Genomic DNA, 15810 nt, shown 5'->3' on the forward strand with positions numbered 1-15810 from the left:
AGAAGTTTGGCGAAACTTCCCTTGTTGCTCAATAATTATACCAAAATGTTAAAAGCTGATTGGCCAAATTCATTGACATAGAAGATGACTCGCGCTTCGCCAGCGCGTCTATTCCATTAAAACCTTGACATCGTTGCCTTGACAAAAGGTAAACTTCCTAATACTTTTTTAAGTACTTCCACTAGCCACATGCGATGAAGAGGTGAAACGCTAGGTAGCTGGCTAATGGACATTTAGCTGCTGAGCAACGACCAAACTGGTATGTAAAACGTTGTACAAAAATAAACATTATTTTCTTAGCCACCAGATTTTTTATGTTTGATTTAGCACGATAGCAGTGAATGGGATAGATTTAAATTGTACTATGTACTATGGGCTTAGTTTTTTCCATTTGTCAGTAAGTAATGCTAACGTTGTGTTTGTTCAGCAACTGTTGAACGCACAGTTACAAAAAATTAAAAAAATATATGCAAAAACATTTCAGTGGAATACATTGTGTTTTTCATTTTGTCATTTCCTGGAAAAATATACTGAGATTGAAGAGAATGTGCCTGTGACTAGTCCTTCGGTCGCCATTGCTTTGTTAACAATGGGGACAGCTAATAGTCAACGTGTTGCTATGTATTTATTTACACAATTTATACATTTCTGTTGTAACTTAATGTAATATGCATATATACATGCGTATATTACATTAAGTATATTTATGTAATATAACGCACTCTATGTTGTAGGCGTGAATGTTGGCCTTCACATAGGTGCATATCAAAACCACTATAGACGCTTGATATTGATCTATGGCTACACACAAATTGATTTAGGATTAAACCGTTAAATTAAAATGAATCCAACATTTAACAATCCAATGACCAATTCCATACATGTCGCCATGGAGGACCTAACGCTATCTCAAAAGCAGCTACCATTTCGCCAGCAGAGAGACAAGCCATTGCTCAAATACAGCAACTCTGAGCCTGGTCCGATTTACTTATACCAAAACCCTGATTTAGAAAACTCTTCTTTAAATACAGCTCCTAACAGCGCCGCTAAGTCATTAGCAAGCAAAAAAGCCTTACAACCTGTGCATCCAACTCAGTACAATCCGACACAGTATACATACGTACCTCCACCAGATCCATATGCCCGTCCACTGAGTGCAAAGGACCTTATGACTGTCGGTTTAGAGCGGACTAAATCACTAAATCACATGATGGGTGCTACTTTAGCTGGTAACATTGCTCTTGCTAACAGTATGCATGGTACAAATATAAACAACAGTACACTGTTCTTACCTCCAAAGAATTCAGAAATATCAGATTCAGGAGAGGATAGTGTAGCACCTAACACACCTATTAGTAATTTGAGTCAACGCATGATGGCTACCACCCGCGTTGTTTCAGTTCAATCGCCTGAAGCCAACACAATTAGAACCAAATCGGCTAAAGAAAAATTTGAGGCAAGTTTAAGCAAACCTCCGACTTCTGATCATGGAGCCCGACCACCTTCATCCTTACGACGGCCTCAAAGCTCAACTGTGCGAAATCCTAACTACACTCCAAGTAAACCGTATGATGATTGTGGATCTGTTGAAGATGAAGATTTTAAAATGTTGTCTGACTCAGATGTTAAATTTAAAAGAAAACAAGATGATAATTTGAACAATAAAGTTTCAAAAGCAATTAACTCGTTAACAAGAACAGCAACCGGGATCAAAATCAACAGTGTAACAAAACTTTCTTCATCAAATGAATCATTAACTGAAAAACCATCAGATCAAAAGCTATCGTTACAGAAGCCACAATCTGCAGAGTCACTTCAATCTCGTGTAGAATCTGATATGTCAAATCTTAGCATTGATTCCCGCGGGCAGAACAGAGTTCTGTCAGGTACTGAGAACATTTCTCATTCAAACTCATCAAAGAAAGTTGAAAGGGTTGACTCTGCTACCAGCTACTACTTGTAAGTTTTACTACTAAATATCACAAGTCTTTGAGAAAGAACAGTTTTATAATCTTTAAATGGCTGTTCAGAAAAACTGTGTACGTCGACTGAACTGTACAAAATTGATCCTGCAGCAATTTGCTAAAACACGTTTATATCGATAGTTCGGTCGTCAAGCATCAGTTAACTTTGGTATATTTTGTATAATTTTGTAAAAGTTCTCATGTAAAGTCACTATTTTGAGGAAAAACAAGCAACTGTGCAGCTTTTAAAAAAGGCAATCCTAGTTTCACTTACTAGTTAATGGTTGAACCTCATACATGGTACCCTTCCATTTTGCACATGTCTGTTATACAGGAAGTCTAGCAAACCTGAAGTAAAAATTGCCGAGCCTCGACCTGCATGTGAAGGTCGAGACTGCATTGTGACTGAGACCTCCAAACTACGCCAAAAAAAATCAGCGAGCACGATGTTAGCCAAGCCAAGTCCTACCAGCAACTTCAAGACTGGCTCCGGCAAAACTGTGACGTCGAGACCAGTCAGCTCCGTTCAGACAATTCTGCCAGCAGCTGACAACAACAGCACTCGAGAGACAAGCTCTAGCAGTTCATCACCGCAAGAAGAATTTGATGAGAATGAATCTGATTCAGCTTTCAATTTGAGGTGCAATTTGGTTATACTACAGCTTGTTTACGTGCACCTTGGTTATACTACAGCATGTTTATGTGCACCTTCGTTATAGTACAGCTTGTTTATGTGCACCTTCGTTATAGTACAGCTTGTTTATGTGCACCTTGGTTATAGTACAGCTTGTTTGTGCGCAGACTGTATGTTGTACATTGCATGGCTAGTTTGTTTTTGAAAAAGGCTTCCACATTGGTGAAAGCCTTTCAAGTTTTATGTAAGTTTCATATAAACGCAAATGAAATACTATAAAGTTTTGGTCAAAAGACATGGAAGTTGTGTGCGTGTCAACCTCCAATTACAGGCAGCTTCACACACCACTTAGCTGCTCTCTGTTTACTTTACTGTCTCTAAGCAATAAATTCAGATAACGAGTCTACGCTAAAAATAACCAATAGAAAAGAGCTTGTCATGCAGAACATTCTATCAATAATCTATAATATTTACTTCTCCTTGATTTGGATAACCGTTTGCTGTCACACATTGTATTATATGTGCATAATAAGATAGTGTCTTCAAACTGCAATATGCAGCCTTATCTTTCACGATTGTTAATAGCAACCTTTCGAGAATAAGATTACTGCACATATCACAAGGGCCACAAGGCAATGTACTGAATATTGCGCTTGATTGGCATACCTTTTGATTTTCTATTGATTACATTTTGGTTGCATCTGATGATGGTGCCCAGTGCTAGAGGATATTGTTCTTGTGTTCAAGGTAGAAATAGATTGCTAATTAGCGTTAACATGGCTTTGTGTGTATATACAATATCACTCTGCACATATACAATTAAAAGCTGTAATGTCTTTTCAGTATTTGCTATCGTTCTACCCTGTCAAGTTATTATAATAAGTGTGATTATCTATCATGTCTTTTTACACTTTGCTTAATCAAAGGAATGCAAAAATTTTAAGCTACTTAAATCTATGCCAATTAGGAAATATTCATAATGTATGTTATACAGTGCAGCGCTTGTGTGTTGTACTTGTGTTGTGGTACTAGTACTTGTACGTTGTGGTGAGAAGATGCCATGTGCTACGGTACTTGTATGTTGTGGTGAGAAGATACCATGTGCTACAGTACTTGTATGTTGTGGTGAGAAGATACCATGTGCTACAGTACTTGTATGTTGTGGTGAGAAGATACCATGTGCTACGGTACTTGTATGTTGTGGTGAGAAGATACCATGTGCTACGGTACTTGTATGTTGTGGTGAGAAGATACCACGTACTGTAATGTTTGTGCGTTGTAGTGAGAGGATACCAGGCGATGGAGAAGCTGATGCTGAGTTTGATGAGGAAGATGATGACTGCATAGATGGCTTTGAAGATGATGAGTTGGAAGAGCCTGATGATGGTAAGCACTTTTCAAAATCTCTCCTTAGACATCCATACAATTTATACTTTAAACAGAACACACTATACATTTTACCTTAGGAAACTGTGCAATATACACTCTAAACAGAATATAATATACATAGATCTCATCTTAGACAACTAAACAATATTCGTTCTAGACAGTATATAATATACATCGTATTTCACACAACTATAGGATATGCATTCTAGACAGTATACAATAAGTATTCTCTCCTAAGCATCTATATAATATATATATTTTGGACGATATACAATAAATATCTTATCTTAGACAACTATACAATATATGTTCTAAACAGAAGTCAAGTAAACATCTCACCTATATGATATACATTCTGGACACAACACAACATACATCTTATCTCGGGTAACTACATATATAATGGATATTCTAGAGAGCTTGCAATCAATATTTTCATGTAAACAATTTTATAATATAGATTTAGGACAATATAAAATAAGATTTTACCTTATCAAATATTATGATCGACACCATATTATTGGTGATATATACATGTATATAAAAACACATTATTTTAGTCAATAGTCTATATCAAGCAATTCATTTTTAACACTGCATTATTTCACAACCATGCGTCATCTTGCAATACATGTAGATGTATCACACTATACATCCCACTCTAGATGTCTTTCAATATGCGTCTTTTTATAGTGATTATATGCTTTTATGTTGAAAAATATTCTGGTTACTCTTTGCATCATACAAATTACTGTTTTATGAATTATTTGTGCCCAATGGTCAGTCAAGTAGCATCACAAAGCTTTTTCTTTATATTCGGTATCTCTCTTTATCGCAATCACGTTATTACCAGATAGCGTACCTAACTCAAGTTAGTCTTCTCTCCACATTGAGCCTTAGTTTCTTGTCTCGGTTACAAGACTACAAATTACAACTCTAAGCGATTACTAGACTTTGTATTTGGTTGAAGTGTTAAAGCCTAACTCTTGCTGCCTTGCAATCTTGGACTTCTCGAGTGAGACCCAGCAAAATTTGCAACAGAGCGCTTTTCAGCAACGTTCAAAATAAAAGATTGCAGGAAACATTTAAGAAACATTTACAAGTGATAAGTTATGTTACCATTTATACTCCAATTCTCAATATTCTAAACTAAGTCTACAAATAAATATACTTTGGTAATGTCACTGATGGTTCTAGGAAAGCGCCAGCTTTACGTTAACTATATGGTCTTTTCTGTAGATTTGGAGTCTTTGGACTCGTCCGCCACCTCTGACTCGAGAGTAAGATCGGCCTCTAGCGGTACAGGAAGGGTGCAGAGCAATCAAAGTCTGCAGCCAATAAGAATGAAGTCAGCGCGCAGACGCACCCATTCGTCTTATCCAGAACAGATAGTCCAACCAGCACTCATCAAAAGCCTCTTTCCCGGCGTTCCTCCTTATCTCAACTTCATTGGAGGTGATGAAAGAGGTAATAAGTTTTTACCAGTTCTGTTACCTTGTGGCTGGTAAAATTGGCTTCGTCTCAGTTCACGGTATACAAAACTTTGTTAATCTATATGACAATAAGTCTTCTTGTGTTCTAGTGTTTGCAGTGAAGCATGTAACACTAGTTTAATAATAATGTATTAGTTTACATTTGTAATTAGCAATACATTAAATTTCTTTTTCAGTAACAAATGTTTAATATTCTGACATTGCCAATGACTGGTGTATAGAGCACTAATTGATCTTGTGGAGTTTGTTGAACTGCAGTACTGTTTGGTTAAATTTATTAGCTTGTCCTATTTGAAACATATCAAGTGAGTGTCAACTTAATGAATAGCAAATATTTGTCTAGCAACCATGTTTAAATACATTTCAATTTATAATTTATTGGATGGTTCCTCTTCTACCCACAAGTAACTGATAAACTATTGATTTGCTGCTTGATATAACTGTTCTCAAGCAAAGGTTGGTGAAGGCAACCTTGATAATAGTTAATTCATTTCTATATTTAGATTTGTATTCCTATGATTAAATTTTCTAATTGCATCCCGAAATTTTACTTGCTCTTGTATGTCACTCTATGGTGATAGAGGGAGGAGAATGCCCCTTTATTATCAGCGGAGTAGACCAATAAGTACAGCCTACATGTATGTGCGTAAACAATGTTAACAGTTTTCTCATTTAGTTGAGCAGCTGCCATGGGAATACAGACGGCTGCTCAAGTGGAGGATGTGCTCGATCACACCAAGTATTGTCAAGCAGCTGGTGGCTCGCAGTGGCTTCAGGCCTACCAAAAGTGAGTTCTCACAGCTCACTAGAAAACCTGACTAAACTGTAATAATGAAGAGAAATTGTAATTGATAATTCGGCATAATGAACAAAACAATGTCATACTTTTTATTACTGTTACCAAACAATGTCATATACTTTACCACTGTTACCAAACAATGTCATATCCTTTACCACTGTTACCAAACAATGTCATATCATTTACCACTATTACCAAACAATGTCATATCCTTTACCACTGTTACCAAACAATGTCACATCCTTTTCTACATTTCTACATCATGTTAAAATACAGAAGAACACTCTTTGAGTATTAATTTGTTGCGGTAGTAATTTTTTCTAGTTTGATTGGCTTAGAAGGAAGATATAAATGAATTATTATTGGTTAGTAAAAATACTTATGTAATCATGAACAATATAACAAAAAATATAAAATTTAATGTTGGATTACGTCTTATTGGTGATTTTATGCTGATTTTATGCTGATTTACAGAACATCATGATTGGCTGGGCTGCTGGGGTCGACACATGAAAGCGCAGGGCTTCAAGTCAATCAGAGAGTATCAAAAACTCAATCACTTTCCCGGTACTTTCCAGATCGGCAGAAAGGACAGACTCTGGAGAAATCTTTCTAGGCTGCAGGTAGAGTCAGCAATTGCCATTGCTTATCCAAAGAGCTCTATAGGAATTGTGAAACAAACTTTTAAAGTAGCTTCATTGAAAGAATTGGCTAAACAGTGATATTTTTTGCTAGAAATTTTCATCTTGTTCTAGCAAAAACATGTTGTCCGTCTAAAACGGATCGTGCTGAGTGAAATACAAATAGAGTTTGTATGAAGCTGTTATTGCATTCATAACCAAAATACATATAATAAATGTTCAATATAAAGCAGAATACGTTATTATTGTAGGTGTCATTCGGAAAAAAAGAATTTAATTTCTTTCCGACGACTTATGTGCTTCCATATGATATGAAGGGGTTAAAGAGAGCTTGGGAAGACGGTGGAAACAAGAGCAAGTGGATCATCAAACCAGTAAGTCAATGCAACGAACCCTCATGAGAGAGTGATAAGCGTTTATTAGTTATCACGTTAGTGATTGTGAGCTGTTAGCTACCAGAGAAAGAGCTGTGATAATACAAACTTCTAGCCAATAGCGACTAATATTGTGTATATCCTCTTGATTGGTTGACTATTTACTAGATGTAAAGTGATTGTACGGATCCATCAGGATCACGGTCATTAGAATGCCTTTAAACCACTCATGTTAATCTTGCTAATGAGACTGGTTAACATAGGCAGCTTTATACCTGACATGCTACACAATAGATTATACAGCACATACCCTTGCTATCAATACCCTTGCTATCATTGTTATACGAGTACTCTGGCAGTCCAGTGTGCCGTGGAGAGATCATCAAGTGTAATAACCATTTGTACAATTATTTTGGGACATCAGCTGGTAGTCAATTGGTGCACCAGTTAGAGCATCGGATTATCATTCCAAAAGTCACAAGAACGAATCCTGTAGGATACAATCTTTTTTCAACCTCCAACTGTGGCTTCAAACGGATGGACAGACAGACAGACAGACATGGATATTGCTTTTGTCGCTTGAAGATTGCTTTTGTTGCTATATGCAATTGCCATCTAGTTTTAAGATCATCAAGGAAAAGACAGACTTCCGCCTGTTAAATTTTATACTATTGACAATGGTCTTTTTCGTCAACAGGAGGACCAGCTTGGTACAAATTTGTCCAAAACAATGAAATCATAGGATGTACATGCAGAAAAACTAATATAGCTTATAAAATAGCTGAAGTTCCTTGACATTCCAATATCTTCTAGATTATTCTAGATAATACGCTTTCTGTAATGACGCAACTACATACAGACAGGTTATATTTATGATAATGGAACCAACTCAGAAATTGACTAAATTCAGTGGTGACAAGCATTACAAGTAAAGTCACTCATTTGTTGCATTTCAGCCTGCGTCAGCACGAGGGATCGGCATCAAGGTCATTAACAAATGGAATCAAATTCCCAAGAAGAGACCTGTCATTGTTCAGAAGTATCTGGGCAGACCTTTGCTCATCAATGACAGCAAGTTTGACTGCCGAGTCTATGTCTATGTTACAAGCTATGATCCACTCAGAATCTATGTCTATGAAGATGGTCTAGTCAGGTTTTGCTCAACTAAGTAAGTTTTAGAGTTAACTGGTCCGGTAAATGATGTCGTATTATTACAGCTGCCAGATTCCAATCTCCAAATAGAATAGATTCCATGCAGGGGGCTACTAATAGAAACATTCACATAATGGTTTGTTTTGTTTTTGTACAGCTATTGTTATGTAATACAGCAGCTGAAGTCAGCTGGATTATTGAAACCGGCTCGCCTACAATAATCTTTAGTGTTGCCATTTACAAACAGATGAAGCGAAATAGAGTTGAAAGGAGCATTTAAAACTAGCATATCTAATGCTACACAATAAATTAAGGCTTGCATGAGTGCGTTATCATAAGTTTGATTTAAAGGTCAAGAGTTCAACTATACATATAGCAAGGTCAAGAGTTCAACTATACATATAGCAATGTAGTCATCCGTATCATTTACTGACACGCTTGTGTTTTACAGGTATTCACATTCTATGAAACATATTAACGACAAGTACATGCATCTCACCAACTACAGCATACAGAAGAAGAACAATGAATATGAAAGCAATGCAGATGACACTGTGTGTCAAGGACATAAATGGTGAGGCAATTTTTAAAAACCGGCCCTAGTCTCAGTTATAATTTCATAGTCCAGCAGAATAAACAACCATTTTAGTTTTGACTTCTGTCCACTTAGCAGCGATTTACCTGTCACAAAACAACATAATCGTATACCAACTAAAACCATATTTCATTGAAAGTATGTTAATATATATACCGTATATAGCATGGCATTGGACAGCATTTGGCTTGCTGTGTACTCACTCCAATTCAAAAAACTATTTTTTTATTATACTTTCGTTATGTAAGATCTCGTCCCCATCTGATGTAGATCGAGTTCTCTTTGAATACTTTGGCTAGTACTCAAAAGTTTTGTTATAGTTATTATGTTCATTCTAATAGCTTCAGCTGTTCATTCAGCTTCAAGCTTCATTCAGTTCAGCTTCAACAGTTCATTCGTTATACCTTCAGCTGATACATAAAGCATACTAGTATAATCTCATCAGAGCAGAGTACTGATGATGAAAAATAATAAATTAACATAGTTTTACTGGAACGTATGAGAGTATCTTCTCTCCTTTGTAGGAAGTTATATCTTGTAATCTATCAATACAAATTAGTTAATTAAAGTTAAATGAATTTAATGAAATTAATTTAACTCATCAAGTTAATAATATACCGATACTCAATATTAAAGGTTCATGTTGACAAAATAAAGAACTTCAAGCCAATATAGGATTTTTCAGGTTGATGGAGAATAACATCGGATGATAATAATCAATGATGGTCAATGATAATAATAATAGTAATGATAATCAATGATAATGGTAATCAATTAATGATGACGATGGATCAAAATGACGATGGATCAAGATGACGATGGATCAAGTAGCAACAATCATGCTACTAGTCAACTCTTCGTACATAGGTAACTTTTAGATGACTGTCAGTACTTATTCTGCATGTCTTTTGCTTATAAAGGAGTCTGAAGGCCCTCTGGGGCTATCTACTAAAAAAGGGAGTGAACAGCAATGAGATCTGGAAGAACATCAAAGACCTGATAGTGAAGACTATCATCTGCGCGGAGTCCGCTATCAACAGCTACATAAAGAGCAACGTGAGAAACAGGTAAGCTTACGATTAGTTTCAGCAGACGTCAAAAGAAGAGTAACTCGGTAGGTTTTATCCTTTCGTTATTCAACTCAGCCAACTTGCTGTTTACTTAAATCTAAAGAAGGTATAAAAGACTCGAATCGCTGAGTGTGTTTGCATAAGTTAGCTCTTTTAGAAGTGAGACCATTATTTACTCTTGCCTGTTCAAATGAAAACTTCCCGAGTTTGTCATGAGATCTGGTCAACAAAGTTACAAATACAATGGAATGTTTGCGATTGTCGCGAACTTATCATCTGAGGACGCGGTTGGTATGCAACGTAATATGCCTTCATGTAACCTATTGAGAGCAAATAAAAGCCTTACTAAACACCCCAACCTCAGAGAACTGAATGTGTTAAGCTCATGTTCAAGGAAGCGCTCTAGGATATATTTGACTTATAGATTTAGGAGTAAACCGTTCTGATGTCTGTAGGTATAGCGTGCATGAGCTCTTCGGATTTGACATTCTTCTCGATGAAAACTACAAGCCGTGGGTTTTAGAGGTTAACATCTCTCCGAGGTGAGTATCATTACGCTATTTCACGACCTTGAAATTTGAACAATTACCAAAACTGCTTCTGTGGTTTATGTCATTGCACGCATTCAACACCGGAACTAAAATTACTTTTATTAATAAAAGTACCAAGTAAACACAATTATTTATATAACTTCTAAAACATAATATATTTTTATTTTAGTTTACATTCCAACTCGCAATTAGATATCAACATCAAAGGAGGGTTGGTAAAGGACATTCACAACTTGGCTGGATTCAGAGTTCCAGATAAAGTGGATGTAATTCCCAACCCAGGGTGTGAGACCTAGTGAGTAATAAATATAGCTACAGATAGATGTATCTAGCTTTGCTATTGTTCTTGCACGTTATAAGTTAATATGTTATATGTGTAACACATAGAGTGCATACAAGATATGTACAAACTCTGTATAGTATACATGAATGAAGTGTATATGCAAGTGCAACATAGAAAAGTATGAAATGTGTACATTTTTACCATGATCAGCCAAACGGTTCAAAAAAGTGGTACAGCTTTGCAGGATTTGAAACATTACACATAACAATGAAATGTTCGAAAATACTTGACTATAAAATGTTTTTTTTTGCTTTGCGTGTGCCAGATGTTATTCTAACATATTTTTACCAAGAAGTTCTTTTTCTCGTTTTAGTAAGCCAGGCCAAGCTCCTAGTAGCAAATACTGTATGGATAAAAGAGTTTTCCCACAGACATTGAGTCCTGATGAGAAGGCTAAACACTCCTACTACTCACAGCGTCATCATGATGAGGTGAGTAATGAGGCCATCTTTCGCTAACTCAATGGCTGAATGTCTCCTTCCAATGCATTAGGAATGGTGAGTCACTAGTAGTCATCGTCAATGGCTGCTAGATGTTGATCTCCTGCTGTCAGTAATGGTATGTCATTATGTTTAACTGTATCTTTGTGTGGAGTTTAATGTGAACTCCGAGTTGCTCAGTCTATTTTTAGCATAAACCTATTAACTATGTACGTATAGTTAATAGGTCTATGATTTATAGTTACTCAAGTTTAAACACGACCTTTACACATTAACCCCACAATATTTAGACTGCCAACACTAGGTAGAACATTCAATGTTTCGCTTCAATTGACAAATTTAAAAATTCTATTTTTATATTCATACAGTAGTTTTTATATTCATACACTCTAACACTATTCTCTACCTATTATGAAGTTTTCAGTTTGATAGTTCTGGTGTGTTTAATAAGTTTTCACAAACTTGGAGACAACTAAATAAAAATGGCTCCTGGTCACATAACTTGTTGTAAACCAATCAAATTTTATATCATTGTGTAGCTAAAAGATTATTTTTCTGGCATAAGTAGAAGTTTTCTGCTTATATGTATATTTAAGATACCGAAACTGTTATTACATATGGGTACTATGGGGTTAAAGCTGTCTTGTCAAAATGTCATATTGTCCCGTGAAGGCAGCTGAACACAGAGGATAGACATTCCATTAAGAGTTCTTGCATTGCTGTTGTTTTAGAGAAATGTATTCAAACATTTTCTCTTTCAACGCCGAATCCTATAAATGGCAGCACTCCTAAAGCGTTAAATTCTACTTGTAACAATAACCATTTTGAAGCCAATCCGAAAATTTACAACCATAAAACATTGTATAACCAGAGAATGTTGATAGCCTCAGGCTTGTAGAAACTTTACAATCATAAAACGTTGATAGCCTCAGACTTGTCCAATTTAAGGTTCCTCGCCATTGTTGTTTTCGACACTACTTTGAGCTCATTATATTTCATGTTCAGTCTGTCCAAAGTCCCTAATCATACGAATTGTAGAACTTCGGTTATGTTATAATTTTCTCTTTTTATTCTCACCACAGTCTATGCCAACCTTTAACTATCACTCACTTATTCAATTCACAGCAATGTTTGACAGTTGGTATTGTCTATTAGTTCAACACCTTCTAGTCATGACTAGCAGTTAACTAAATCTTGAAATACTCCTGTTTCTAGCAAGCTATGCACAGCATAATTGATACGCTGACTCCAGATGATCTTAGAATTCTTATTGAATCTATCGATGAAGACAGTCGGAAAGGATCCTTTCAAAGAGTATTCCCTACTCCGTCGACTCACAGATATTTGTGCTATTTTGAGAATCAGAGATACTACAATCTCTTCCTTGATCACTGGTGCCAACGATTCAATCGTATCGAGGCTAAAGGTATGAAAATTCTTGGTATTCGAGTTCCTCTTCAATTATAAAAAGTATAGTCTGAGTACATTTATATCGATAAATCCCCCTTTATTATTAGTCTGTCTGTTAGTCTACGTAGACGCTATGCGTTTTAACATTTGAACATGGCCGATTCCATCCAAACTTCACACTCATGTGCTCCATGCCTTCAGCCAGGTTGACAAAAATATTTGAGTTAAAAACTCTGTCTGGTTCCTGAGAACAATTCTCTTAAACACCAACCTGATAAAACTCAAAAATACGCCTTGGCATGTATTACGGACATTTACCCTGGATGAACGCGTTTATAAACTATAAACTATTGTCGTAAAAGCTGTGTAGTAACTTGTGTTAAAAATCTACTCATCTGCGGGCTACCTGATTGAGAATGAAAAAAATCCTGGGCAGTGCCAGGCTTAATCCTAGTTATTTTAACAAAGCCTACATACATAAAAAAAGACTAAGTACATCAATTTTTCGTACTGTCAATAACTTTTTGGTTTTCATGATATGAATTAGATTAAAAATTATTATTAATAGGTAGAATATCAGCAATTACATTGACCTGAGTAAACAGAGTACAAATTTGTGTTTACAAAAACTTGAAGATTAAAATATATAAGGTTATAAGGTTTATAAGGTTATAAATGAAAGCTTTTCATATTTCTACTGTAAATTCTACTAATAAATTACAAACTTAACTTTTTAGGAATTGCTCTCATTGAGGCTGCCTGCAGAAACAAAATTCATCTTCAGAACCCCACTACAGATGCAAGGCATCAGTGGTGCCCACCCAGTAGTAGAATTAGCGTGAGCTCCTCCCAGTTGAGCGTAAGGTAAGCGTTAACTAGATGTCTAATACTGCTGATAAATTTTCGCTTCCAATCTCCAAGACGATAAACACGGTGATGTATAAAGAACATTATCCATCACTTATTTAATTTGTATAGTTACTTGATGTACAGATATCTTTTGCATACGTTCTATCCGCTCTCACACACGCTTGTGACTGTGCACTGCCATCCTCACATTTAAGTTGCTGCCTTTCAGTGCCTCCCTCAGCAACAGCAGCCTTGCTAAGCTTAGAAAGCAGGTAAAGAAAAATGTTGAGGGTAACCTCAGCACCCGGCCTCCCATTCCTGCTAAACCACGGTCTATCACAGCCACCTGACGGTAGGATATTGCATTAATATGCCTGCAAATTTGCAATAAATTTAGAACAATAATATATTACTGTAGTGTCTTGAATGTCTTATTAGTAAATTAACCAACTCGACCATAAAAATGGAATCATCCTACTAGATTAAAATCAGCCTACGTAAGTTTCAATGCCATTCCTGCCGAATGCCCTTATCAACCATAAAACTGGATTTTTGAAAATATTCCTACATCAAACTCAATAATATTGAGAAAACTTATGAGTTTTAATCATAGTTGGAATTGATCATAGAAACCATTTAAATGAACAACTCAAATAACTTTTTATCTAACCACATGTAATTTTGCATGCAAGAAAAATGTGTGTGCCTCTGACTGCCTGACACTCGCAATCATACGCTAATTCTTTTTTCTGCGCTGGATGACTACGATTGGAGACAAAAGGTTTTTGTTTGACATAGATACTACCTTTTCCTTGATCACTGGTGCCAATAATTCACTTGTATTGAAGCTAAAGGTAAAACAATTCTCGGTATATAAGTTTTTCTTTAAATATGAACAGTATGGTTCGTGTATATTTTTAATAATAAATCCCACCTTATTATTGCGTCTGTGTAAATTCTATGAGTTTCCACATTTTTTAGTTGGTTTCATCCAAACTACACACTCATGAGCTCCATGCCTTTCACCAAGTCACCCAAAATATTTGGTTTCAAAATCAAGTCTAATTCTTAAAAACCAGCCTCTTAATCAACCACCTGACTAGACACTCAAGAATGTGCCTTCCCATGTATTAACAACAAATGCCTTTAATAGTTGTGTTCATGGATTGTTGTCGCAAAAGCTGTGTAGCAATCCGTGTTGAAAATCTACACGCATGCTGCGGGCTGTCGGATTGACAATCCGATATCAGTATCTTCCAATGATTTTTGTCTAAATCATCATAAGATGCGGAATACCAGGCTAGACCATTTATGAAGACTACATACAATCACTAGCAAATAAAACAAGTTGGTTTGATAAAGTATTCTCAAGGGCAAGATGTTTGTCACCAGACTGCAAACTCCTAGAAATTAAAGCCATGAATCTCTCCAATACAAACAACAAAATTACCATTGTCCAAATCAAAATTTGCAGTGCTAGATCATGAACTGACAATTTGTTAAAACTATCTACTCTGTTACACAACTATCTACTCTGTTACACAACTATCTACTCTGTTACACAACTATCTACTCTGTTACACAACTATCTACTCTGTTACACTCTATTGCAGGTCACAGCGCTTGCCTCCCTTAATAACAATGAGTAACTTGTCCACAAGAGGTGAAGAGCTCAATGTAGCTCTTCTTTCACAGACTCCTACGGACAAGACTAAAGACAAGAGAGTTACTAAAGTTATCCATGAGCTTCTGCATCTGTGAGGGAGGACAGCTAGTTTCACTGAACACGCAATACTACCCGACTACCTTCTGTCAATGCTGTACATTTTGGCTGCTTATTCGAAACTGTCGAATGTGCCATGTTAAATTGCTCAACTATGTACGCCAGTTAGCATTAGGCTAGGCATTGCAAAACCTGCAATTGTAAGATAGCAGGTTAGGATGAAAACACCCACATAAAAAATAGCTTTCTTTTTCTTCTCAATCTATGCAATGACCACTACCAAAGGGAATCAGTCAAATGGACCAAAATTAGGTCTTAGACATCTTTTTCATTTATTCATTCTACTTAATGGGGGGTAAGCCTACGGACTGACCGTTTAACAT

At 36.1% G+C, this 15810-nt stretch overlaps 2 protein-coding genes across 2 annotated transcripts; both read left to right on the top strand.

The window, feature by feature from the left end:
• The first annotated feature begins 841 nt into the window (after positions 1-841).
• On the top strand, positions 842-4064 carry LOC137390748 (uncharacterized). Its single transcript, XM_068077071.1, has 3 exons — positions 842-1959; positions 2299-2604; positions 3881-4064. The coding sequence occupies exons 1-3, from the start codon at positions 842-844 to the stop codon at positions 4062-4064; spliced, it is 1608 nt and encodes a 535-aa protein (XP_067933172.1).
• A 1266-nt stretch (positions 4065-5330) lies between these two features.
• Positions 5331-15421, top strand: LOC137391767 (tubulin monoglutamylase TTLL4-like). Its single transcript, XM_068078300.1, has 14 exons — positions 5331-5454; positions 6157-6267; positions 6754-6902; positions 7172-7294; positions 8251-8462; positions 8898-9020; positions 9962-10108; positions 10567-10653; positions 10832-10957; positions 11319-11436; positions 12661-12871; positions 13593-13719; positions 13934-14056; positions 15318-15421. The coding sequence occupies exons 1-13, from the start codon at positions 5331-5333 to the stop codon at positions 14052-14054; spliced, it is 1779 nt and encodes a 592-aa protein (XP_067934401.1). The 3' UTR covers positions 14055-14056; positions 15318-15421.
• Positions 15422-15810: the final 389 nt, after the last annotated feature.

The sequence above is a fragment of the Watersipora subatra genome, chromosome 3, assembly GCF_963576615.1.
Source record: "Watersipora subatra chromosome 3, tzWatSuba1.1, whole genome shotgun sequence".
Taxonomy (NCBI): Eukaryota; Metazoa; Bryozoa; class Gymnolaemata; order Cheilostomatida; family Watersiporidae; genus Watersipora; species Watersipora subatra.